General features: G+C 48.3%; 1 protein-coding gene across 2 annotated transcripts in view; it reads right to left on the minus strand.

The window, feature by feature from the left end:
- The window catches only part of LOC134929516 (protegrin-2-like), a 70289-nt gene extending 42814 nt beyond the window's left edge, over positions 1 to 27475 (minus strand). The window contains exons 1-3 of one of the 2 annotated variants that reach the window (XM_063925115.1): positions 27193 to 27470; positions 24659 to 24760; positions 21735 to 21806 (exon numbers count right to left, since the gene is read on the minus strand). In XM_063925115.1, the coding sequence (XP_063781185.1) occupies positions 21735 to 21806; positions 24659 to 24760; positions 27193 to 27381 (363 nt within the window). In that variant the 5' untranslated portion in view covers positions 27382 to 27470. Of the gene's footprint in view, positions 1 to 21734; positions 21807 to 24658; positions 24761 to 27192 lie in introns of both variants that reach the window. The other variant, XM_063925116.1, reaches the window with a different exon arrangement.
- Positions 27476 to 27755: the final 280 nt, after the last annotated feature.

The raw sequence follows: 27755 nt of genomic DNA on the forward strand, positions 1-27755 counted from the left end.
TTAAGTATAAGGAAGTTACTACTACTACTTGGGGGCATTACGTATAAGGACACTACTAATGGGGGGCATTACATATAAGGAAGTTACTACTACTGGGGGTACACTATGTATAAGGATGCTACTACTACTTGGGTACACTATGTATAAGGACACTACTACTACTAGGGGGCATTACGTATAAGTACACTACTACTACTGGGGGGGCATTACGTATAAGGACACTACTACTACTACTGGGGGGGCATTACATATAAGGACACTACTACAACTGGGGGTACACTATGTATAAGGATGCTACTACTACTAGGGGGAATTACGTATAAGGACACTACTATTACCGGTAGGGCATTATGTATAAGGACGCTATTACTACGGGGGGGGGGGGGGCATTAAGTATAAGGAAGTTACTACTACTTGGGGGCATTACGTATAAGGATGCTACTACTACTGAGTATCTACTGTAACATATGCATGGAAACATAGAATGAGACGACAGATAAGAGCCACTTGGCCATCTAGTCTTCCCCTTTTTACCTCAAACCTTATTTGTTCCTTATTTATTTGTTAGTAGAGCCTTATGTCTCTCCGGGATGCAGTCAAAATGCCGACGATCAGGATCCCGGCATTGAGGAGACCGACACCGGAATCCCAACAGCGGGTTTAAATTGCTCTACTGTCCTAGCATCTACCACCTCTGATTGGAGGTGAAATAATTTTTCCTCAAATTTCCCCTGAACCCCCCACCCCCTCCAGTCTCAGTGCATGTCCTCGTGTCCTTTTGCTTCTCTTCATTTGGAGAATGTTTCCCTCCTGGACCTTGTTAAACCTTTGATATATTTAAATGTTTCTATCATGTCCCCCCTTTCCCTTCTCTGCTCCAAACTATACATATTGAGATTTCTTAGTCTTTCTGGGTATGTTTTATGATGTAGGCCATGCACCATTTTAGTTGCCCTTCTTTGTACAGTTTCTAATGTATTAATATCCTTCTGAAGATATGGCCTCCAGAACTGGACACAGTATTCTAGATGAGGCCGCACCAATGACCTATACCAGGCATTCCCAACCGCGGTCCTCAAGGCACACCAACAGTGCAGGTTTTAGTGATATCCAGGCTTCAGCACAGAGGGTTAAATCAAAATAACTGAGGTACTAATTAAGTCACCTGTGTTCAAGCCTGGATATCACTAAAACCAGAACTGTTAGTGTGCCTTGCGGACCGAGATTGGGAAACACTGACCTATACAGTGGCATTATTACTTCTTTCTGCTGCTGATTACTCTCCCAATGCAGCCAAGCATCATTGCTATGTTACATTGCTTACCTGCCTTTATGTCACCTGAGATAGTGACTCCTAGTTCCCTTTCCTCCTCAGTAGTTCCCAGTATAGCGCCATTAATACTATATTTATCCTTTATGTCACCTGAGATAGTGACTCCTAGATCCCTTTCCTCCTCAGTAGTTTCTAGTATAGTACCATTAATACTATATTCATCCTTTATGTCACCTGAGATAGTGACTCCTAGATCCCTTTCCTCCTCAGTAGTTTCCAGTATAGCGCCATTAATACTATATTTATCCTTTATGTCACCTGAAATAGTGACTCCTAGATCCCTTTCCTCCTCAGTAGTTTCCAGTATAGCGCCATTAATACTATATTTATCCTTTATGTCACCTGTAATAGTGACTCCTAGATCCCTTTCCTCCTCAGTAGTTTCCAGTATAGTGCCATTAATACTATATTTATCCTTTATGTCACCTGTAATAGTGACTCCTAGATCCCTTTCCTCCTCAGTAGTTTCCAGTATAGTGCCATTAATACTATATTTATCCTTTATGTCACCTGAAATAGTGACTCCTAGATCCCTTTCCTCCTCAGTAGTTTCCAGTATAGTGCCATTAATACTATATTTATCCTTTATGTCACCTGAGATAGTGACTCCTAGTTCCCTTTCCTCCTCAGTAGTTCCCAGTATAGTGCCATTAATACTATATTTATCCTTTATGTCACCTGAGATAGTGACTCCTAGATCCCTTTCCTCCTCAGTATCTCCCAGTATAGCGCCATTAATACTATATTTATCCTTTATGTCACCTGAGATAGTGACTCCTAGATCCCTTTCCTCCTCAGTAGCTCCCAGTATAGTGCCATTAATACTATATTTATCCTTTATGTCACCTGAAATAGTGACTCCTAGATCCCTTTCCTCCTCAGTAGTTTCTAGTATAGTGCCATTAATACTATATTTATCCTTTATGTCACCTGAGATAGTGACTCCTAGTTCCCTTTCCTCCTCAGTATCTCCCAGTATAGCGCCATTAATACTATATTTATCCTTTATGTCACCTGAGATAGTGACTCCTAGAGCCCTTTCCCCCTCAGTAGTTTCCAGTATAGTGCCATTAATACTATATTTATCCTTTATGTCACCTGAAATAGTGACTCCTAGATCCCTTTCCTCCTCAGTAGTTTCCAGTATAGTGCCATTAATACTATATTTATCCTTTATGTCACCTGTAATAGTGACTCCTAGATCCCTTTCCTCCTCAGTAGTTTCCAGTATAGTGCCATTAATACTATATTTATCCTTTATGTCACCTGTAATAGTGACTCCTAGATCCCTTTCCTCCTCAGTAGCTCCCAGTATAGTGCCATTAATACTATATTTATCCTTTATGTCACCTGAAATAGTGACTCCTAGATCCCTTTCCTCCTCAGTAGTTTCTAGTATAGTGCCATTAATAATATATCTAGCCTTTATGTCACCTGAGATAGTGACTCCTATATCCCTTTCCTCCTCAGCAGCTCCCAGTATAGTACCAATAATACTATATTTAACCTTTGGGTTTTTGTGACCCAAGTGCATGATTTTGTATTTTTTGGCATTAAACTGTAATTGCCACACTCTTGACCATTCCTATCTATCTAGATCCTCGATCATTTGTTTTACCCCACCTGGTGTGTCTACCCTGTTGCATACCTTTGTGTCATCTGCAAAATGGCATACTTTCCCTTTAATTCCATCTGCAATGTCACCAATAAAGATATTAAAAAGTACGGTGTTACTCCACTGGTAACATTTCCCTCCTGTGAATGCACTCCATTTAGTACAACTCTCTATTTTCTGTCTTGCAAACCAAGAGCATATCCATTCAACCATTTTAGTATCCAATCCCAAGCTTTTGAGTTTCTTTATCAGTCTGCGATGTGGCACAGTGTCAAAAGCCTTACTGAAGTCTAGATAACTTATATCTCTGGCCCCACTTTTATCTATTACTTTAATCACACAGTCAAAAAAGTCAATAAGGGTTGATTGGCATAATCTCCCCACAGTGAACCCATGTTGTTTGGGATCCTATAACTTGCTGGATTTGAGATGATCTACACCTCTTTCTTTTAGGAGTGTTTCCATCAATTACCCTACCACTGATGTAAGGCTAACTGGTCGGTAGTTGCTTGCTCCTTCCTTGCTTCCACTTTTGTGCAGTGGGACTATGTTCGCTCTTTTCCAGTCCTCTGGAATTATTCCTTGTAGCTAGTGACTGGTTGAATAATTCTGTTAATAGTGTTACCAGCACCTCTTTAAGCTCTGTTAGTATCCTTGGATGCATCCAATCTGGCCCCATAGATTTGTACAGCTTTGTTTCAGCTTTGAGAGCTTTGTTAGGACCTTCTCCTCTGTAAATGAACTTGTTTCATTTTCCTGAATATCTCTGCAACTTAGCTGTGGCCCGTTTCCCTCTTTTTCAGTAGTGAATACTGAGAAAAGATAATTATTAATATGATCTGCTATTACATTGTCTCCCTCAACAAGTCTCCCAGTCTCTGTATTTAGTTTTATTATTCCGCCTTTTGTTTTTCTCCTTTCGCTTATATGCAAAAAAATAAAAATAAAGTTTAGCCTCCTTTACCCACTGACTGGGCCATTTTCTCCTCGGCTTGTGCCTTTCACATCTGATTACCTTCTTAGGTCCCCATTCAGTAAGGACTGCAGATTCTGCACTCCTTTCAGTTGTATGCTGGGGCCACCCATCATAGGGCAAGGCCACCCAGCACGCTACCCGTCACCTACCCACTGAGCTCACGCTGAAATTGCGATTGCGCTGCAATTAGAGTGTGGTCACAGAAACTATGGACGCCTCCTACCAGTGCAGCCTGGCTGCGACAGCAGGAGTCCTGTAGCCATGTTTTCTATCAGAGCAGCTGCGTGTGACAGCACGCAGCAATCCCGAACATGCCACTGACATGCCCCTGTTTCCCCGGCTGCCTCCCTGGCCCCTCTGCAAACACCTCTGCCTGTTAATCAAGAAAAAGTCATTTGCATTTACTAGAGATGTGCACCGGAAATTTTTCGGGTTTTGTGTTTTGGTTTTGGGTTCGGTTCCGCGGCCGTGTTTTGGGTTCGAACGCGTTTTGGCAAAACCTCACCTAATTTTTTTTGTCGGATTCGGGTTTGTTTTGGATTCGGGTGTTTTTTTCAAAAAATCCTAAAAAACTGCTTAAATCATAGAATTTGGGGGTAATTTTGATCCCAAAGTATTATTAACCTCAATAACCATAATTTCCACTCATTTTCAGTCTATTCTGAACACCTCACACCTCACAATATTATTTTTAGTCCTAAAATTTGCACCGAGGTCGCTGGATGACTAAGCTCAGCGACCCAAGTGGCCGACACAAACACCTGGCCCATCTAGGAGTGGCACTGCAGTGTCACGCAGGATGGCCCTTCCAAAAAACACTCCCCAAACAGCACATGACGCAAAGAAAAAAAGAGGCGCAATGAGGTAGCTGTGTGACTAAGCTCAGCGACCCAAGTGGCCGACACAAACACCTGGCCCATCTAGGAGTGGCACTGCAGTGTCACGCAGGATGGCCCTTCCAAAAACCACTCCCCAAACAGCACATGACGCAAAGAAAAATTAAAGAAAAAAGAGGTGCAAGATGGAATTGTCCTTGGGCCCTCCCACCCACCCTTATGTTGTATAAACAGGACATGCACACTTTAACCAACCCATCATTTCAGTGACAGGGTCTGCCACACGACTGTGACTGAAATGACGGGTTGGTTTGGACCCCCACCAAAAAAGAAGCAATTAATCTCTCCTTGCACAAACTGGCTCTACAGAGGCAAGATGTCCACCTCATCATCATCCTCCGATTCATCACCGTGTACATCCCCCTCCTCACAGATTATCAATTCGTCCCCACTGGAATCCACCATCTCAGCTCCCTGTGTACTTTGTGGAGGCAATTGCTGCTGGTGAATGTCTCCACGGAGGAATTGATTATAATTCATTTTAATGAACATCATCTTCTCCACATTTTCTGGAAGTAACCTCGTACGCCGATTGCTGACAAGGTGAGCGGCGGCACTAAACACTCTTTCGGAGTACACACTTGTGGGAGGGCAACTTAGGTAGAATAAAGCCAGTTTGTGCAAGGGCCTCCAAATTGCCTTTTTTTCCTGCCAGTATACGTACGGACTGTCTGACGTGCCTACTTGGATGCGGTCACTCATATAATCCTCCACCATTCTTTCAATGGTGAGAGAATCATATGCAGTGACAGTAGACGACATGTCCGTAATCGTTGGCAGGTCCTTCAGTCCGGACCAGATGTCAGCATCAGCAGTCGCTCCAGACTGCCCTGCATCACCGCCAGCGGGTGGGCTCGGAATTCGTAGCCTTTCCCTCGCACCACCAGTTGCGGGAGAATGTGAAAGAGGAGATGTTGACGGGTCACGTTCCGCTTGACTTGACAATTTTCTCACCAGCAGGTCTTTGAACCCCTGCAGACTTGTGTCTGCCGGAAAGAGAGATACAACGTAGGTTTTAAATCTAGGATCGAGCACGGTGGCCAAAATGTAGTGCTCTGATTTCAACAGATTGACCACCCGTGAATCCTGGATAAGCGAATGAATGGCTCCATCCACAAGTCCCACATGCTTAGCGGAATCGCTCTGTTTTAGCTCCTCCTTCAATGCCTCCAGCTTCTTCTGCAAAAGCCTGATGAGGGGAATGACCTGACTCAGGCTGGCAGTGTCTGAACTGACTTCACGTGTGGCAAGTTCAAAAGGTTGCAGAACCTTGCACAACGTTGAAATCATTCTCCACGGCGCTTGAGACAGGTGCATTCCACCTCCTTTGCCTATATCGTGGTCAGATGTATAGGCTTGAATGGCCTTTTGCTGCTCCTCCATCCTCTGAAGCATATAGAGGGTTGAATTCCACCTCGTTACCACTTCTTGCTTCAGATGATGGCAGGGCAGGTTCAGGCGTTTTTGGTGTTGCTCCAGTCTTCTGTACGTGGTGCCTGTACGCCGAAAGTGTCCCGCAATTCTTCTGGCCACCGACAGCATCTCTTGCACGCCCCTGTCGTTTTTTAAATAATTCTGCACCACCAAATTCAAGGTATGTGCAAAGCATGGGACGTGCCGGAATTTGCCCAGATATATTGCACGCACAAGGGCCCTCATTCCGAGTCGTTCGCTCGTTTTTTTTCATCGCATCGCAGTGAAAATCCGCTTAGTACGCATGCGCAATGTTCGCACTGCGACTGCGCCAAGTAATTTTGCTATGCAGAAAGGATTTTTACTCACGGCTTTTTCTTCCCTCCGGCGATCGTAGTGTGATTGACAGGAAATGGGTGTTACTGGGCGGAAACACGGCGTTTTATGGGCGTGTGGATGAAAACGCTACCGTTTCCGGAAAAAACGCAGGAGTGGCCGGAGAAACGGGGGAGTGTCTGGGCGAACGCTGGGTGTGTTTATGACGTCAAACCAGGAACGACAAGCACTGAACTGATCGCACAGGCAGAGTAAGGTTGAAGTTACTCAGAAACTGCAAAGTAGTTTGTAATCGCAATATTGCGAATACATCGGTCGCAATTTTAAGATGCTAAGATACACTCCCAGTAGGCGTAGGCTTAGCGTGTGTAACTCTGCTAAATTCGCCTTGCGACCGATCAACTCGGAATGAGGGCCAATATTGCTGGCGTTGTCTGATGCCACAAATCCACAGGAGAGTCCAATTGGGGTAAGCCATTCTGCGATGATCTTCCTCAGTTGCCGTAAGAGGTTTTCAGCTGTGTGCGTATTCTGGAAAGCGGTGATACAAAGCGTAGCCTGCCTAGGAAAGAGTTGGCGTTTGCGAGATGCTGCTACTGGTGCCGCCGCTGCTGTTCTTGCGGCGGGAGTCAATACATCTACCCAGTGGGCTGTCACAGTCATATAGTCCTGAGTCTGCCCTGCTCCACTTGTCCACATGTCCGTGGTTAAGTGGACATTGGGTACAACTGCATTTTTTAGGACACTGGTGAGTCTTTTTCTGAGGTCTGTGTACATTTTCGGTATCGCCTGCCTAGAGAAATGGAACCTAGATGGTATTTGGTACCGGGGACACAGTACCTCAATCAAGTCTATAGTTGGCTCTGAAGTAATGATGGATACCGGAACCACGTTTCTCACCGCCCAGGATGCCAAGGCCTCAGTTATCCGCTTTGCAGCAGGATGACTGCTGTGATATTTCATCTTCCTCGCAAAGGACTGTTGGACAGTCAATTGCTTGGTGGAAGTAGTAAAAGTGGTCTTACGACTTCCCCTCTGGGATGACCATCGACTCCCAGCAGCAACAACAGCAGCGCCAGCAGCAGTAGGCTTTACACGCAAGGATGCATTGGAGGAATCCCAGGCAGGAGAGTACTCGTCAGAATTGCCAGTGACATGGCCTGCAGGACTATTGGCATTCCTGGGGAAGGAGGAAATTGACACTGAGGGAGTTGGTGGGGTGGTTTGCGTGAGCTTGGTTACAAGAGGAAGGGATTTACTGGTCAGTGGACTGCTTCCGCTGTCGCCCAAAGTTTTTGAACTTGTCACTGACTTATGATGAATGCGCTGCAGGAGACGTATAAGGGAGGATGTTCCGAGGTGGTTAACGTCCTTACCCCTACTTATTACAGCTTGACAAAGGCAACACACGGCTTGACACCTGTTGTCCGCATTTCTGTTGAAATACTTCCACACCGAAGAGCTGATTTTTTTGGTATTTTCACCAGGCAAGTCAATGGCCATATTCCTCCCACGGACAACAGGTGTCTCCAGTGGCGTAAGTTCGTCCTAGACGCCCGGAGGCAATATAAATACAGGTGCCCCCCTATATAGAGGCAAAAAAAATAAAATTATATATATATATATATATATATATATATATACACACACACCACACCAATATTGATCCTGCAGGCTATATATATATATATTTATATATATATATCCTGCCATTCTTTGCAAGCATAATGGCGTATGCATGAAGAAATTTCCAAAGGACAGCTCTTGCGGTGAGAGCTATTCTTTGCCATGATACAGTAGAACTTCCCGGTGTATGATCCGGAGTCCTATCTGTGCATGCGTGGGCTGATGCGCCCCACTGGGGGGTGCTTGGAGGGGTCCAATGGGAAATGTGATAGAAGCCCATCTAAAGATGGTGTTGCCCACCGCATCCAAGCCCTGGGGTCTAGGCTTGGTGGATAAGTAGTAAGCCGCCAAACCTCTGAAAACTGCATTTTTGGAGGTTTGGCTGCATTTTTAACCTTGTGCTAATGATACATCCCAGCAGACCAGTGCCAGTTTAGGGTTCACATGGGCCTGGAGCTGAAAGTGAGTCTATTATGTGACCGATACTGCGGGAGGGGAGGCAATCATTTTGCTGGCTGTCGGGATTCCTAGCGGTCAGGATACCGACACCAGAATACCGTTTCACAGGTCTTACTCCCATTCGTGGGTGTCCACAACACCAATAGAGTGGGATGAGAACCACCGAGACCACTGCGTTGCGAGCGCAACAAGCAAGGGCCTTCATTGCGCACGCCCCCTGCCAGCATTCTGACGGACGGGATGCTGCTGTCAGGATGCTGACAGACGGCATCCCGTCTGTCGGTAAAACATATGTATTCCCTGCGGGAGGACAATCAATTATGGGAGGAAGATGGGGAGGGATGGTCGCAAGCGGGCAGAAGGACTTGGCAAATGGGGGGGGGGGGGGGCAGATGGAGTAATAGAGGTCTGGAGGACGGGATGAGGCAGAATGGGGGTCATTGTATATATGACAAAAATGCAGATTCATTAAACGGGCATTGAAACGTTGCACTACTCCAATTGGTGTCAGTGTGCAAATCATTGGAGTGCCGCACCACCTCTATTTGCTAAACTACTTTGCTGTGAGGGCACCCAATGTATTAGTCTATTATGTGGCTGTGCCAGACCCCTACCTCTATCTATATATACAAACATACATACAGTATACTGGCAGTGCACTTATACAGGGAGAAAGGGAGCATAGATGGATACCTTGTGTAGTGAAAGAAGACTCTTCTCTCCTCCCCAATTACCGGAGGCAGAGCGCAATTAGGAAGTGGAATCCAAGGCAAGCGTGGTACCAGCTCTTAAACACCGCCTCGCACGTGTGCCCATCCATCCCGTCCCCCCCTTCCCCACAGCAGCGGGGCAACGGTAGCAGCAGCTCCTCTCCTACCTCCCACAGCAGGCGCGCACCAGCGTACTCTCCTGGGGTTTGCGCTGTAGTGGCGGCTTACAGGAATGAGTCAGTTCAGTGACGTAACTAGAAATTTTTCTCCCCCAAGCCAAAAAATTCTTCGGTGCACCCCCCCCCCCCATAATTGGCAGTATAGGGTGTGTGGCTTCGTTGGGATGGGCGTGGCTTACCATAAAGGGGCGTGACATTGCAGGAAAAGACTGCGTTATACCCCAGTTTTCCAACCTGCACGCCCAGACGGGAAAGAAAAATAATCCTGATTCATGCCCCTTACATTATTTGTAATTTTTCCTCCTTATAGTAATGCCCAGTATACATTATGCCACATACTGCAGAGGCCCTTAGACATTATGCCACACACAATAATGCACATGACACAATATGCACACACCATAATGCCCCCGACACATTATGCCACACACCGTAATGCCCCCGACACATTATGACAGGAATCGCAATGCCCGTTATACATTATGCTACACACCGCAATGCCCCTGATACATTATACCACACACCGTAATGCCTGTGACACATTATGACAGAAATCGCAATGCCCGTTATACATTATGCTACACACTGCAATGCCCCGGATACATTATAGCACATACAATGTCTTTGACACAGTATAACAAACACCACAATGAGCCTGAGACATTATACCACATATCACAATGCCCGCGATATAGTATACCATACACCGTAATGCCCGACACATTATGACACACACCGCAATGTCCGTGATACATTATGCCACACACCGCAATGTCCATTATACATTAAGTTCTACAGTAAGGCTTCTAATTACTTTTAAATTACCTGCTCGTTGCCAGGGGTTTCATGCTCTTGGTTCCATGCACGGTGCCAGGGGTTTTCATGCTCAGGGTGTCATGCTCGTTGCCAGGGGTTTCATGCACTGGGTGTCATGTTCGTTGCCAGTGGTTTCATGCTCTTGGTTCCATGCACGGTGCCAGGGGTTTTCATGCTCAGGGTGTCATGCTCGTTGCCAGGGGTTTCAGGCACTGGGTGTCATGCTCGTTGCCAGCGGTTTCATGCTCTTGGTTCCATGCACGGTGCCAGGGGTTTTCATGCTCTGGGTGTCATGCTTGTTGCCAGGGGGTTCATGCACTGGGTGTCATGCTCGTTGCTAGGGGGTAGTGCTTGTTGCTAGGGCCGTGCTCCCAGTGCCACATATGCCCCCAGTGCCAGATATTCCCCCACAGTGTCAGGTATATGCCTCCAGTGCCAGGTACATGCCCCCAGTGCCAAATATACCCCCCCCCCCAGTGCCACATATGCCCCCTCAGTGCCTGCTCCCCCCAGTGCCAAATATTCCACCACAGTGCCACATATGCCCCCTCAGTGCCTACTCCCCCACAGTGCCAGCTATATGCCCCCAGTGCCAGATATTCCTCCACAGTGCCAGGCATATGCCCCCAGTGCCAGATATTCCCCCACAGGGCCAGGTATATGCCCCCAGTGCCAGATCTTCCCCCACAGTGCCAGGTGTATGCCCCCAGTGCCAGATATTCCCCCACAGGGCCAGGTATATGCCCCCAGTGCCAGATATTCCCCCACAGGGCCAGGTATATGCCCCCAGTGCCAGATTTTCCCCCACAGTGCCAGGTATATGCCCCCAGTGCCAGATATTCCCCCACAGGGCCAGGTATATGCCCCAGTGCCAGATATTCCCCCACAGTGCCAGGTATATGCCCCCAGTGCCAGATCTTCCCCCACAGTGCCAGGTATATGCCCCCAGTGCCAAATATACCCCCCTCCCCAGTGCCTCATATGCCCCCTCCCAGTGCCAGGTATATGCCCCCTCCCAGTGCCAGGTATATGCCCCCCAGTGCCAGGTATATGCCCCCCCCAGTGCCAGGTATATGCCCCCCAGTGCCAGGTCTTCCCCCCCCAGTGCCAGGTATATGCCCCCCAGTGCAGGTATATGCCCCCCAATGCCAGGTCTTCCCCCACAGTGCCAGGTATATGCCCCCCAGTGCCAGGTCTTCCCCCCAAGTGCCAGGTATATGCCCCCCAGTGCCAGGTATATGCCCCCCAGTGCCAGGTCTTCCCCCACAGTGCCATGTATATGCCCCCCAGTGCCAGGTATATGCCCCCCAGTGCCAGGTCTCCCCCCCCAGTGCCAGGTATATGCCCCCCAGTGCCAGGTATATGCCCCCAGTGCCTGCTCCCCCCCCTTGTGTTGGAGGGACACGGAGCGCATAGAGCGTCTCTCCTGTGTCCCTCCCTGGCTCTCTCCCCCGGCCGGTCTAATACAGGAAGTGCCGGTTCGTGAGCCAATCAGAGCTCACGAACGGCACTTCCTGTATTAGACCGGCCGGGGAAGAGAGCCAGGGAGGGACACAGGAGAGACGCGCTATGCGCTCCGTGTCCCTCCAACACAGCAGGGAGGGAGACCGCAGATTGACATGCGGACACTCATCCGCATGTCAATCTGTGTAAAGTCAGTGGCGCCACTGCGAGGCGCCCTCTTCAGGTCAGGAGCCCGGCTGCAGCCGACTCCGCTGCCTCCCGGAGTTCCGCCTCTGGGTGTCTCCCCGGGTGCCTGACTTAAACAAACCACCTCACCATCAGAATCCTCCTGGTCAATTTCCTCCCCAGCGCCAGCAACACCCATATCCTCCTCATCCTGGTGTACTTCAACACTGACATCTTCAATCTGACTATCAGGAACTGGACTGCGGGTGCTCCTTCCAACAGTTCTTTGCTGTGCTTTTGCCAGCTTAAGTCTTTTCATTTTTCTAGCGAGAGGCTGAGTGCTTCCATCCTCATGTGAAGCTGAACCACTAGCCATGAACATAGGCAAGGGCCTCAGCCGTTCCTTGCAACTCCGTGTGGTAAATGGCATATTGGCAAGTTTACGCTTCTCCTCCGACGATTTTAATTTAGATTTTGGAGTCCTTTTTTTACTGATCTTTTGTGTTTTGGATTTTACATGCTCTGTACTATGACATTGGGCATCGGCCTTGGCAGACGACGTTGATGGAATTTCATCGTCTCGGCCATGACTAGTGGCAGCAGCTTCAGCACAAGGTGGAAGTGGATCTTGATCTTTCCCTATTTTTGGAACCTCAACATTTTTGTTCTCCATATTTTAATAGGCACAACTAAAAGGCTAAACTAAATATATTACTACTGTAGGTATATAATATAATGACGGACCTGGTGGACACTGTCAGCAGACTCCTAAACTACTAGTATGAAGAAGATAGAAAAAAAAACCCCACCACAGGTAGGTAGGTATACAATTATGGACGAGCACTGACGACACAGAGATAGCCACAGCCGTGGACTACCGTACTGCGTCTGCTAGTATAGATAATATACTAAATATATTACTACTGTAGGTATATAATATAATGACGGACCTGGTGGACACTGTCAGCAGACTCCTAAACTACTAGTATGAAGAAGATGAAAAAAAAAACCCACCACAGGTAGGTATACAATTATGGACGAGTGACGACACAGAGGTAGGTACAGCCGTGGCCTACCGTACTGCGTCTGCTTGTATAGATAATATACTAAATATATTACTACTGTAGGTATATAATATAATGACGGACCTGGTGGACACTGTCAGCAGACTCCTAAACTACTAGTATGAAGAAGATAGAAATAAAAACCCCACCACAGGTAGGTAGGTATACAATTATGGACGAGCACTGACGACACAGAGATAGCCACAGCCGTGGACTACCGTACTGCGTCTGCTAATATAGAGATGATAAAGATGAAAAAAAATATATAACACTACTGTAGGTAAATATTTATATAATATAATGAATGACGGACCTGCTGGACACTGTCAGCAGAATGCGTTTATAGAATAAATAAAAAAACACCACAGGAGTGTTTAACTTTTTCAGGCAGACAAACGTATACTGGTGGTCACTGGCAGCAAAAGTGTGCACTGTACTCCTGCTATAACTGCTCCCCAGTCTCCCCCACAATTAAGCAGTGTGAGCAGTGAGCACTCAGCACAGTCAGATATACATAGATGATATATCATACAGCACACTGAGGCTGAGCACAGATATGGTATGTATCGTTTTTTTCAGGCAGAGAACGGATTATAATAAAACTGGTGGTCACTATCAGCAAAACTCTGCATTGTACTGAGTACTCCTCCTAACAACTGCTCCCCAAAATTAGTAGTAAATAAATCAAATGTCACTCTCTATGTTCTAAACGGAGAGGACGCCAGCCACGTCCTCTCCCTATCAATCTCAATGCACGTGTGAAAATGGCGGCGACGCGCGGCTCCTTATATAGAATCCGAGTCTCGCGAGAATCCGACAGAGGGATGATGACGTTCGGGCGTGCTCGGGTTAACCGAGCAAGGCGGGAGGATCCGAGTCTGCCTCGGACCCGTGTAAAAAGGCTGAAGTTCGGGAGGGTTCGGATTCCGAGGAACCGAACCCGCTCATCACTAGCATTTACTGTGGACAAACCTGCGCGTGCTCAGAGCTCACCTTACTCAGAAATTGCGATGCGATCTGAATTAGACCCTCAATCTCCTTCTGTCTTAGAAGATATATCTCCTTGGGGTCTATTTACTAAGTCTTAGATGTAGATAAAGTACCAAGCAATCAGCTCCTAACTGTCATTTTTCATACTAAGCCTGTGGCATGACAGTTAGGTGCTGATTGTCTGGTGCTTTATCTCTCTCCACTTTAGCGCTCTCCAGGGCTTAGTGAATAGACTCCTAACTCTTCAAGATTTTGCGTGTTATGCAATACTTACCTACATTGTATGTCTCCTCTCCGGGAGAATCCTGGAGAGGAGACGCTGCAGTAGTCTTCGGGGGGCGGGGCCGGATGGTGACATCACAAAGCCCCGCCACCACGTCGGCAAATGCCGCGATTCGCGGGTCTGCGGGAAGGGGGCGGAGATAAAATGACACAATTAGCGTCATTTTAACTTCTTCCCCGCCCGGCGGACCCGCGAAAATGGGAGATTATCTCTCCATCCTGCTCGCATCACTAAGGTGCGAGCAGGATGCGGGAGACCTGCCCACTCTTCCGGGGGTGCGGGGGGCTACCCTTGTTTTGGGGAGAGTAGGTAAGTATGGTGTTATGTTTCCTAAAAGCCATCCTTTTTTTCTTTCACAATCATTTCTACTTCTTTTGCAAACCACACTGGCTTCCTTCTCTTCTCCAACACAGCTCCAACCCCCCTCCTTCCCCCTCATCTGTGGTAACCCCCCCCCTCCCCCTCACCCGCACAGGCTCCCCTCTCCTCTCTCTTTGCTCACTGCTCCAAACTCTGTCCCCCCCATGCATGGCTATACCCCCCCACCATCTCCCACACAGGCTCCCCAGTCCTCTCTGCTCCCTCACTGCTTCAACCTCCACATCTGTGGTATCTGCTATGGGGTCGAGGGCCAGCCCCTCCCCTGCACCAAGACTGTAGCACACACACAGGCTTCCCTGCTGTCGCCTCAGCATTTGGTGACTTGTGTAAATAATTTGCGGACAAGCCCCGCCCACACATCTTCCATGATAGGCTGCACCGCTCTGATACCCCGCCCACACTCCCCCATGATCAGAGGCAGTCTGACCTTCCACAAGATACCCCATCCCCCCGAGCAGCACTACTGTGCTCCGCAGGGGGAGTTTCAGAAATGTGCAGCAGGACGCATATTCTATGAAATGTGAGCACGCAGGGAGACGCTGACATGGCTGGTAATGAGGAGCTGGGATCCTGGATGGATGCCTTCTACAGTGCCAGCATGGAATCCCTCCACAGATGCCAACTTCAGACACCCTGTTGTCTGGGCATTACTGCATGGGGCATTATGTGCAGCAGGCATCACTGTGTGGGGCATAACGTGCAGCAGGAATCACTCTGTGGGGCATACTATGCAGCAGGCATTACTGTGTGGGGCATAATGTGCAGCGGGCATCACTGTGTGGGGCATAATGTGCAGCAGGCATTACTGTGTGGGGCATACTATGCAGCAGGCATTACTGTGTGGGGCATACTATGCAGCAGGCATTACTGTGTAGGGCATACTATGCAGTGGGCATTACTGTGTGGGGAATAATATGCAGCAGGCATCACTGTGTGGGGCATAATATACAGCGGGCATCACTGTGTGGGGCATAATGTGCAGCAGGCATCACTGTGTTGGGCATACTATGCAGTGGGCATTACTGTGTGGGGCATACTATGCAGCAGGCATTACTGTGTAGGGCATACTATGCAGTGGGCATTACTGTGTGGGGCACACTAGACAGCTGGCATTACTGTGGGGGGCATACTATGCAGCGGGCATTACTGTGGGGGGCATACTATGCAGCGGGCATTACTGTGTGGGGCATAATATGCAGCAGCCATCACTGTGTGGGGCATAATGTGCAGTGGCCATCACTGTGTGGGGCATAATGTGCAGTGGGCATCACTGTGTGGGGCATAATGTGCAGCAGGCATTACTGTGTGGGGCATACTATGCAGTGGGCATTACTGTGTGGGGCATAATATGCAGCGGGCATCACTGTGTGGGGCATAATGTGCAGCAGGCATCACTGTGGGGGGCAAAATGTGCAGCAGGCATCACTGTTTTGGGCATAATATGCAGCGGGCATTACTGTGTGGGGCATACTATGCAGCGGGCATCACTGTGTGGGGCATAATATGCAGTGGGCATTACTGTGTGGGGCATAATGTGCAGCGGGCATCACTCTGTGAGGCATACTATGCAGCGGCCATCACTGTGTGGGGCATACTATGCGGTGGGCATCACTGTGTGGGGTAAAATATGCAGCGGGTATTACTGCGTGGGGCATAATATGGAGAGGGCATCACTGTGTGGAGCATAATATGCAGCGGTCATCACTGTGTGGGGCATAATGTGCAGCAGGCATCACTGTGTGGGGCAAAATGTGCAGCAGGCATCACTGTTTTGGGCATACTATGCAGCGGACATTACTGTGTGGGGCATACTATGCAGCGGGCATTACTGTGTGGGGCATAATATGCAGTGGGCATTACTGTGTGGGGCATAATGTGCAGCGGGCATCACTCTGTGAGGCATACTATGCAGCGGCCATCACTGTGTGGGGCATACTATGCGGTGGGCATCACTGTGTGGGGTATAATATGCAGCGGGTATTACTGCGTGGGGCATAATATGGAGAGGGCATCACTGTGTGGAGCATAATATGCAGCGGTCATCACTGTGTGGGGCATAATGTGCAGCAGGCATCACTGTGTGGGGCATAATGTGCAGCAGGCATCACTGTGTGGGGCATAATGTGCAGCAGGCATCACTGTGTGGGGCATACTATGCAGCGGTCATCACTGTGTGGGGCATACTATGCAGCGGGCATTACTGTTTTGGGCATACTATGCAGCGGACATTACTGTGTGGGGCATACTATGCAGCGGGCATTACTGTGTGGGGCATAATATGCAGTGGGCATTACTGTGTGGGGCATAATGTGCAGCGGGCATCACTCTGTGAGGCATACTATGCAGCGGCCATCACTGTGTGGGGCATACTATGCGGTGGGCATCACTGTGTGGGGTATAATATGCAGCGGGTATTACTGCGTGGGGCATAATATGGAGAGGGCATCACTGTGTGGAGCATAATATGCAGCGGTCATCACTGTGTGGGGCATAATGTGCAGCTGGCATTACTGTGTGGGGCATAATGTGCAGCAGGCATTACTGTGTGGGGCATAATGTGCAGCTGGCATTACTGTGTGGGGCATAATGCGCAGCGGGCATTACTGTGTGGAGCATACTATGCAGCGGGCATTACTGTGTGGGGCATACTATGCAGCGGGCATTACTGTGTGGAGCATACTATGCAGCGGGCATTACTGTGTGGGGCATAATATTCAGCAGGCATCACTGTGTGGGGCATAATATACAGCAGGCATCACTGTGTGGGGCATAATGTGCAGCGGGCATTACTGTGTGGGGCATAATGTGCAGCAGGCATCACTGTGTGGGGCATACTTTGCAAAGGGCATTACTGTGTGGGGCATACTATGCAGCGGGCATTACTGTGTGGGGCATACTATGCAGCAGGCATTACTGTTTCGGGCATACTATGCAGCGGACATTACTATGTGGGGCATACTATGCAGCGGGCATTACTGTGTGGGGCATACTATGCAGCGGGCATTACTGTGTGGGGCATAATATGCAGCGGGCATTACTGTGTGGGGCATAATGTGCAGCGGGCATCACTGTGTGAGGCATACTATGCAGCGGCCATCACTGTGTGGGGCATACTATGTGGTGGACATCACTGTGTGGGCTATAATATGCAGCGGGTATTACTGTGTGGGGCATAATATGGAGAGGGCATCACTGTGTGGGGCATAATATGCAGCGGTCATCACTGTGTGGGACATACTATGCAGCGGGCATTACTGTGGGGGCATACTATGCAGCGGGCATTACTGTGTGGGGCATAATATGGAGAGGGCATTACTGTGGGGGGCATACTATGCAGCGGGCATTACTGTGGGGGGCATACTATGCAGCGGACATTACTGTGGGGGGCATACTATGCAGCGGGCATTACTGTGGGGGGCATACTATGCAGCGGGCATTACTGTGGGGGGCATACTATGCAGCGGGCATTACTGTGGGGGGCATACTATGCAGCGGGCATTACTGTGTGGGGCATACTATGCAGCGGGCATTATTGTGTGGGGCATACTATGCAGCGGGCATTACTGTGGGGGGCATACTATGCAGCGGGCATTACTGTGGGGGGCATACTATGCAGCGGGCATTACTGTGGGGGGCATACTATGCAGTGGGCATTACTGTGGGGGGCATACTATGCAGCGGGCATTACTGTGTGGGGCATACTATGCAGCGGGCATTACTGTGGGGGGCATACTATGCAGCGGGCATTACTGTGGGGGCATACTATGCAGCGGGCATTACTGTGGGGGGCATAATATACAGCAGGCATTACTGTGGGGGGCATACTATGCAGCGGGCATTACTGTGGGGGCATACTATGCAGCGGGCATTACTGTGGGGGGCATACTATGCAGCGGGCATTACTGTGGGGGGCATACTATGCAGCGGGCATTACTGTGGGGGCATACTATGCAGCGGGCATTACTGTGGGGGGCATAATATACAGCAGGCATCACTTCTGAGGAAGCTGGACGACATAGTCTAGGGAAATGCGTTAAGGCCTATGCTGAGGAACCTTTGCACTTCTTACCATTTAATATCGATCTGGATAAGGACTTTTGCTTCCCTATTGGAATACAAAAAAAACGCAGATACCTCCCGTGTTGAGTACTTCCAGCAATCTATGGAAACCCCTTCACTCACCTACACAGACGAATACTATGGGGTAAATTTACTAAGAGGGGAGTTCTATTTAAGATGGGATGTTGTTCATAGCAACCAATCAGATTCTACTTCTCATTTATCTAGCCCCTTGTAGAAGATAATACATGGAATCTGATTGGTTGCTATGAGCAACAGCCCATCTTAAATAGAATTCCCATCTTAGTAAATTTACCCCTAAGAGTCATCTTTTCGTGGAACTGTGGATGAGGTATATTTAGGATATTACCAGCTGACTGTGCTTTATACTGCTATCTAAGGATGAGCGGATTTCCACTTAAGTCCAGGATCTTTTAAATTAATGGTATAGGGGGTAATTCCAAGTTGATCGCAGCAGGAAATTTTTTAGCAGTTGGGCAAAACCATGGCCCTCATTCCGAGTTGTTCGCTCGGTAAAAATCTTCGCATCGCAGCGATTTTCCGCTTAGTGCGCATGCGCAATGTTTGCACTGCGACTGCGCCAAGTAAATTTGCTATGCAGTTAGGAATTTTACTCACGGCTTTTTCATCGTTCTGGCGATCGTAATGTGATTGACAGGAAATGGGTGTTACTGGGCGGAAACTGGCCGTTTTATGGGCGTGTGGGAAAAAACGCTACCGTTTCCGGGAAAAACGTGGGAGTGGCTGGAGAAACGGAGGAGTGTTTGGGCGAACGCTGGGTGTGTTTGTGACGTCAAACCAGGAACGACAAGCACTGAACTGATCGCAGATGCCGAGTAAGTCTGGAGCTTAATGTCAATCACATTACGATCACCAGAACGATGAAAAAGCCGTGAGTAAAATTCCAAACTGCATAGCAAATTTACTTGGCGCAGTCGCAGTGCGAACATTGCGATGCGAAGAAATTTACTGAGCGAACAACTCGGAATGAGGGCCATGGTTTTGCCCAACTGCTAACAAAATTCCTGCTGCAATCAACTTGAAATTACCCCCATAGTTCCTATCGGCAAAATCTACTATTCTGACCACTCCAGAGCCATTCAGGATTAACTAATGTTTTCCTCATTATTTTTTATTTATATGCTGTTACCGACTATTTAGTCTTTATTACGGTTTTAGTAATGTTTTTTTAATATTTATATAAAAAAATTAAAATAAAGACACTGATTAACTGATCCGATTATTTCTTATCAATATTTTGGTTAAACGACTCTTAGCGCTGGTACTTTTGCTTTATCTATTTAACCTTTTGGAGGTCTGACAAACCCCTTCCAGCAGCTGTGACTATTTAGTGGGTCTATATATTTTACTTTTATCACTGTGTAGGGCATAATACTGATTCTGATAATATAAAGCGGGCATCACTGTGTGGGGCATAATGTGCAGTGGGCATTTCTGTGTGGGGGCATAATGTGCAGCAGGCATCACTGTGTGGGGCATACTATGTAGCAGGCATTACTGTGTGGGGCATACTTTGCAAAGGGTACCACTGTGTGGGGCATACTATGCAGCAGGCATTACTGTGTGGGGCATACTATGCAGCGGGCATTACTGTGTGGGGCATACTATGCAGCAGGCATTAGTGTGTTGGGCATAACATGCAGCGGGCATCACTCTGTGGGGCATAATATGCAGCAGGCATCACTGTGTGGGGCATACTATGCAGCAGGCATCACTGTGTTGGGCGTAATACGCAGCGGGCATTACTGTGTGGGGCATAATACGCAGTGGGCATTACTGTGTGGGGCATAATACGCAGTGGGCATTACTGTGTGGGGCATAATACGCAGTGGGCATTACTGTGTGGGGCTTAATGTGGTGCAATGGCCACTACTACTGCATGGCATAATGTGGTGTATGGGTCACTTCTACTGTGTGGCATAATGTGGTGTATGGGTCACTTCTACTGTGTGGCGTCACGTGAATAAGGGACACTACTGTGCTGTGTAATTTTAATTGGCTGTTCTATTGTGTGGTCACGCTCCTTACCAGCAAGACCACTCCCCTTTTTTGGTGTGTGTTCCTTTGGGGAGAATGCCTTTGGCACGTGCTGTCTTTATTTTAAATATGGGAGTGCCAATGCTCTTGCTCCCACAGGGCACCAAAATGTTTCGTTACGGCACTGTGGATGAGGATTGCTCTGGGTGAGAGGCAAGAGCGACTCTTGCCGCGGGCAAGCAGGCGATGCGGCTGTGGCGCCACAGCCGCATCCCCTGCTTACACGGCGCCTGGGCGCCATTATGTATAATATGTACATGCAGCTCAGCGCAGTCAGCGCTGACCCTCCTACATTCCCATGCTGCCATGCGGTGCGCCTGACGTCATCGCACGGCATTGTGGGAGCGTCTCTCCCATAGATCCAAGGAGCAGGCGGCCAGAGACGGCAGCAGCGGTCGGGAGGCAGGAGCGGGGCTGGTGAGTATCTTTTTTTCTTTTTGTGTGTGTGTGTTTGTAAGCGGCGCTACTAGGGGGCACAGCTACCTGGGGCACTATACTGGGGGCATAACTACAGGCGGCATAACTGTGGCCAAGGTCTAGAACCGGCCCTGGTGAGAGATGATTGGTGTAGCTGCTGTGCTCTGTGCTGATGGGTAATGGGTGCTGAGCTTGGACAGGAGTGCTGGGTCATAGGCAGAGCTAGCGCCGGGGCCTGGGGGCACCAGCCATAATCTTGCCTGGGGCATCACATTGGTTAGGGCTGGGTCTGTAAGAAGGCCCTGGTCACATTCATGCACTGAGCCTTTCAATCACAAAAACTTGTATATCCCAGCCCCTCACCCCAGCAGATATCACAGTGTGACCCACAAACTCATGCGCCCCGCAATAGAATGGGCATTTGGACTATGACCCACAGTTTGGAACTTTCATAAGTACCCTTAATGTCTTACCTTGGGCATAGCGGAGCATTTAATATCATCTTTGTATTTCTTATCCAAGCGGACCGTGCAAACTTTAACTTCCTGCAAAACCCAATACAGCAAAATTACCAAAGTGGGGGCAAGATCACTTACTGTAACCCCAACTGCACATTGGCCCTCATACCGAGTTGTTCGCTCGCTAGCTTCTTTTAGCAGCTTTGCACACGCTAAGCCGCCGCCCTCTGGGAGTGTATCTTAGCTTAGCAGAATTGCGAACGAAAGATTAGCAGAATTGCGAATAGACACTTCTTAGCAGTTTCTGAGTAGCTCGAGACTTACTCGGCATCTGTGATCAGTTCAGTGCTTGTCGTTCCTGGTTTGACGTCACAAACACACCCTGCGTTCGCCCAGCCACTCCTCCGTTTCCCCAGCCAGTCCCGCGTTTTTGCCTGACACGCCTGCGTTTTTTCACACGCCCCCTTATAACGGTCAGTTTCCGCCCAGAAACACCCACTTCCTGTCAATCACACTCCGATCACCAGAACGATTAAATTTCTCTGTTAAGCCGTGAGTAAAATACCAAACTTTTTTGCAAATTTACTTGGTGCAGACGCACTGCGAACATTGCGCATGCGCAGTTTGCGACTAATCGCTCCGTTGCGGAAAAAAACTAACGAGCGAACAACTCGGAATGAGGGCCATTATCTGAGCAGACATTACATAAACAGCAGGTGGTTAGTAAAGGGCTCATACTATTATGTCACGATGACCGGATTGGCTGCCTGGAGTAGCACTAGGAGATGACATCATCTCCAAGCACCCATGTAAAGCCGGATAGACTTGGGTTTGGTGTGAACAACTGGACCTGGGACGGAGTAACCCAAGTCCAGCTGCCGCTGTGAAAGTCTGAGCCGGGTCGGACCTGGGATTTTGATCGGAAAGGGGTATAACTGCAGAGACTGATTGCAAGAAAAAAATGTAATAGGAAACTGATAAAAAAAATAACAGGTAAAGGGCCTAATGTAGGGTCACTCGCAAAAGCAAGATATTTCTCTAATGGGCAAAACCATGTGCACTGCAGGTGGGGCAGATGTAACATGTGCAGAGAGATCTGAGTAACACCATGCTGCACTGCAGGTGGGGCAGATATAACATGTGCAGAGAGAGTTAGATTTGGGTGTGGTGTGTTCAAACTGAAATCTAAATTGCAGTGTAAGAATAAAGCAGCCAGTATTTACCCTGCACAGAAACAATATACCCCACCCAAATCTAACTCTCTCTGCACATGTTATATCTGCCCCACCTGCAGTGCACATGGTTTTTAGCTATGGTCAATGGGGGTCAATCAGACCTGATCGCTCGCTAGCTATTTTTTGCAGCGCTGTGATCAGATAGTCGGAGCCTATAGGGGAGTGTATTTTAGCTGTGTAAGTGTGCGATCGCATGTGCAGGGGAGCGGTACAAAAAAACGTTGTGCAGTTTCTGAGTAGCCCAGGACTTACTCAGCCGCTGCGATCACTTCAGCCTGTCCGGGACTGGAATTGATGTGAGACACCCGCCCTGCAAACGCTTGGACACGCCTGTGTTTTCCAAACACTCCCAGAAAACGGTCAGTTGCCACCCACAAACGCCTTCTTCCTGTCAATCAACTTGCGTTCGGCTGTGTGAATGGATTCTTCGGAAAACCCATCGCACAGCAATGATCCGCTTTGTACCCGTAGGAAGCGCCTGCGCATTGCGGTGCATACGCATACGCAGTTCTGACCTGATCGCAGCGCTGCAAAAAACGCTAGCGAGCGATCAGGTTTGAATGACCCCCTTTATCTGCCGCTTCAGACAAATTCTTTTGTATGCAATAAGCAACTTTTGTATGCGACTTAGATGTGAATAACATACTATGAAAGTCCGGTACTCGCTGCCCATCTGTATGAGAGGTTAGGCGGGTGCACACTACGCGACGGGAAATTGCCGGCGATGGACGACTATAGTGCGCACACACTGAACGTTATCATTTATATTTTAGCCAGAAATTGCCTCGTGTGTACCCCCTTTACAGCTTTACTAATAGTCATCTAATACCCCTTCCAAACTGCCGCTTCCACCGGGGTTATTGCCGCGTTAACCTGGGTTGTGGCTTGGTGTGAAAGGGTCCCCGACATACTTACCTACTTTGAATGTCTCGGAGAGGAGACGCTGCAGGAGACTTCAGGGGACGGGGCAGTGGAATCATCAAGCCCCACCCCCACATCCGGAAAATGCTGCCATTCACGGGTCCGCAGGAAGGGGGCGTGGCTAAATGGCGCGATTCGCGTCATTTTAACCCCTTCCCCACTCCACAGACCCGCGAACTCAGGAGAGTATCTCTTCATCCTGCCCGAATCACTAGGATTCGAGCAGGATGCGGGAGATTTGCCTACTGTTCCTGGGGTGCGGGGGGGCTACCCCAAAAAATGGGAGCCTCCCACAGCTTCCGGGAGAGTAGGCAAGTATGGTCCCCAATAATAAACCCGGGTGAGGTAACCTGAGAATCCAACTTGATAGCAAGCAGGGTTGGACTCGGGAATGACCCGTGTAATTGGGTAGCGTGAACGGTCTGACCTGGGTCATCCAACCCAGTCCCGGTTACAGCATAAGAGCCAGATCACCGGAACTTGGAGTTGATATCATCTCCTAGCGCCGGCAGAACAGGTAACGCTGCACCCGTGTGCAGTGTAAACGGCTCCAACCCAGGAGTAACCTAGGTCAGGCCTCAGTGTGAACAGGGTCTGTCTCACCGGGTCTGACCCGGACTGGCTGCATATGGCAAGAAGATGAATACAGTATGTGTAACTGACCCGGACTGGCTGCATATGGCAAGAAGATGAATATGTGTAACTGACCCGGACTGGCTGCATATGGCGAGAAGATGGATATGTTTTTTTACCGTCTCCTAAATTTTGTGACATAATACTCACCCCATTTTTCTGAAAATCACATAGTGCTAACTTCCTTTTGGCCGATTTGGGGCACACAGTCTCCTTTATTATGACTTCCAACGACTGGGAATGTTTCTCCTCCTAAAAAGAGATTGTTTGCAAACGTAAGACCCTGAGATCTGCAAATGCAATAATCCCACCTCTTTTACGGACTGGTGTAAAACAAGCACAACGGGAAGCCTACAGTGTCTTTATATAACACTAGTAACTTACATTTAGTATAAAGCTAAATGATGTGCTCTTAATGTCTTTACTGCTAAACATCTCCTGTGGTTGTGTTGGGGCCCAGTACATAATATATAGATAATAGTTCTCACTTTCTGGAAAATCAAATCACAGATATTTTTTAATGCTGGGAATTTACAAGCTACTTAAAGCGCAATATGATACGCTCACTTCTAAAGATTATTATTTCTATTTGTTTTATAGAATCCATAGCTGAACAAAAGGGGTTCACTACGATATGCCGGCGATCGGGCTCCCGGCGACCAGCATACCGGCGCCGGGAGCCCGACCGCCGGCTTACCGACAGTGTGGCGAGCGCAAATGAGCCCCTTGCGGGCTCATTGCGCCGGTATACTGTGCGCCGGGATCCCGTCAGTCGGCATACTGAAGACCACCCAAAAAAAAAGACACGTTACATTAAATAATTTTTTTTTTTAAATGATCATTTTTCTTATTGCATTTTTCTGTCACTACAGTCCAGGTTTTAAGGATATCCATCCTTTAACACAGATGACTCAATTAGTACCTCAGTTCATTTGATTTAAACATCTGGTCTCAAGTATAGATATCCTAAAAACCTGGACTGCAATGACAGAGCTTGGAAAACCCTGCATGTGATGTACATTACTGTAGATATGACACGGGGATATAGGACACAGCTGGCAGGACTTGCTAACTATGCAATTAATTAATTTGTTAAGATAGACCAGAGATGCCGGCTTTCACTTCCTTAAGGTCCCTGCAAACGAAACGCGTAGAATACTTGGATCACTGAGAACCTGCTCTCTGAAGCTGTCCAGCACACACTACTTTCTCCTGGACAATATTCTTTTAACTGTGGAGGATTTCTATTTGTATTTCTTGATGTAGATGACACATCTCTGAATAGGTTCCATGAGGACTTAAAGTAAAACCAAGGACATTTCATGTACTCTAGGACACGGTTTGGCACCCTGTGAGTGTACCGGAAACACATTACCGTTGTCCCCTGTGTTATACAGTGTGACACTATTCTGTACCTGTCTCTGTTCTTCAAAATCTGGAACCTCTGGGAGAAACAAGTTTATTTTCCCGACCAGTAAAAGTACACATTCTAACCTTTGATGGACAGGGGTGGGTATGAAATTCCGGCGGTCAGGAGTCCGACAACGGGCGGTAAGTAGTCTAACCCGACCCCTACCCTAACTCTCCCTTTTAGGTGCCTAACCCAACCCAACCCCCCCACTCCCAGTACCTAACCCTAACCCCACCAGGTGGAGCCTACACATAACCTCCCCGCACCCTAAACCTAACCGTATACTCCCCGCAGCATAACCCTAATCCCTCACTGGTGGTGCCTAACCCCCATCTCCGCACCCTAAACCTAACCCCCGCCTCACACACCCTAAAGCTAAGTCCGTCTGTCATCCCCCTAGCCACGCTGTCACTATGACCGGGATCCCGTCAGTCGGGATTCCAGTGGCGGTGTCCTGGTCCCTTTCGCGATTCCGGCATCGACATTCCGTTGCTTCCGTCACCGGTCTCTCTTGCACCAGGTTCCTGACCATCAGGATTATAACCGCTTCCCGCTGTACCAATATAAGGGCCAATGAGGGTTTATAAACAGAAAGAAGCAGAAGGGTATTTTTTGGGCGGTTCAATATGTTTCACCACTGTACGGGATGCCAAATGTCAGTATACCAAAATCGGCATCCCAAGCGGCAGAATGCCAGCAGGGGGGGGGGGGGGGAGCGCAACGAAGCCCCTTGCGGCCTCAATGCACTCGCCACAGGTTCTATTCTCACAGGTATGGTGCCCCCGCCAGGATCCTGACGGCGGTATTGTGACAGCCGGGATCCCGACGAGTGGTAGGCTAATCGCATACCTTTTTTTTTATACTTATTCTGAAATAATGTGAATTAGTACCTTATTTGACTATCTGCTAGAGTATTTATGATTGGCTAAGCGTCGTATGAGACAATTCCTGATTGGCTACCCACCATGTAACTGAGATCTCTGTAGTAAAATCGTGAGTTCAATATTTTTTTTTTCTCCTTAAAACATTGAGGATTCCGTTGTATTATGTGAGAAAAAGACAAAAAGATTTTAGGTAACCAGTAATTAGGGAGTCACCTATTTTTTCTTTGTATTGTAGGAACGTTGTATAAACAATGAGCTTTGTTGTTGCAGTTTACAAATCACACATCATGAGACAATTTAGTAAATCTCCCACCTACTATGTAACATCTTTGGTGCAATTTATTACTAGAGTTTTACCACCCAAGAGAGTAACTGCCCCCATACTGTACCTCTAGGAGTGCAGGGGGGACGTCATCCAGGGGTTTATATAGATACGGGACATTTTCCTCCAGGTTGAAGCGTTTCACGGCCTCTATTATCCGCGTGTCATCCTGGACGCCGCCTCCTGGAGACTGAGAGAGACAGCTGTCTAATGTGACTGCAGAGAGTAAGAGCAGAGACAGCCCCCAGCTCCTCATCTTGCGCTGTGTTAGAGGAATCCTCAGGTCTCTGGTTCTGTTCTCCACCTTTATACCGTGTACAGTTCCTCCTCCTGTAGCCCATGTGTTGCAGGATGTGATTTCATGTAGAAAACACGAAAAGCTCCATTACTTCCACTTTATTACTGGAAACACAACTGAGCTTTAACCCCTTCGCTGTGGTGGAGTGAGGCTCATCCTCCAGATACTGTGTACAGTTAGACTGCGCAGAATGAGCAACACTCATCCTCTACAGCAAGAAGCTGTGATACAAATATGAAAAGACATTACCTCTGCCCCAACATCCTAAGAACTGGTGGGGACTCCTGGCAGAGGCCGGGATCATAAAATACCATCGGTAGCGCCTCTATTTC

The sequence above is a fragment of the Pseudophryne corroboree genome, chromosome 5 (assembly GCF_028390025.1).
Source record: "Pseudophryne corroboree isolate aPseCor3 chromosome 5, aPseCor3.hap2, whole genome shotgun sequence".
Taxonomy (NCBI): Eukaryota; Metazoa; Chordata; class Amphibia; order Anura; family Myobatrachidae; genus Pseudophryne; species Pseudophryne corroboree.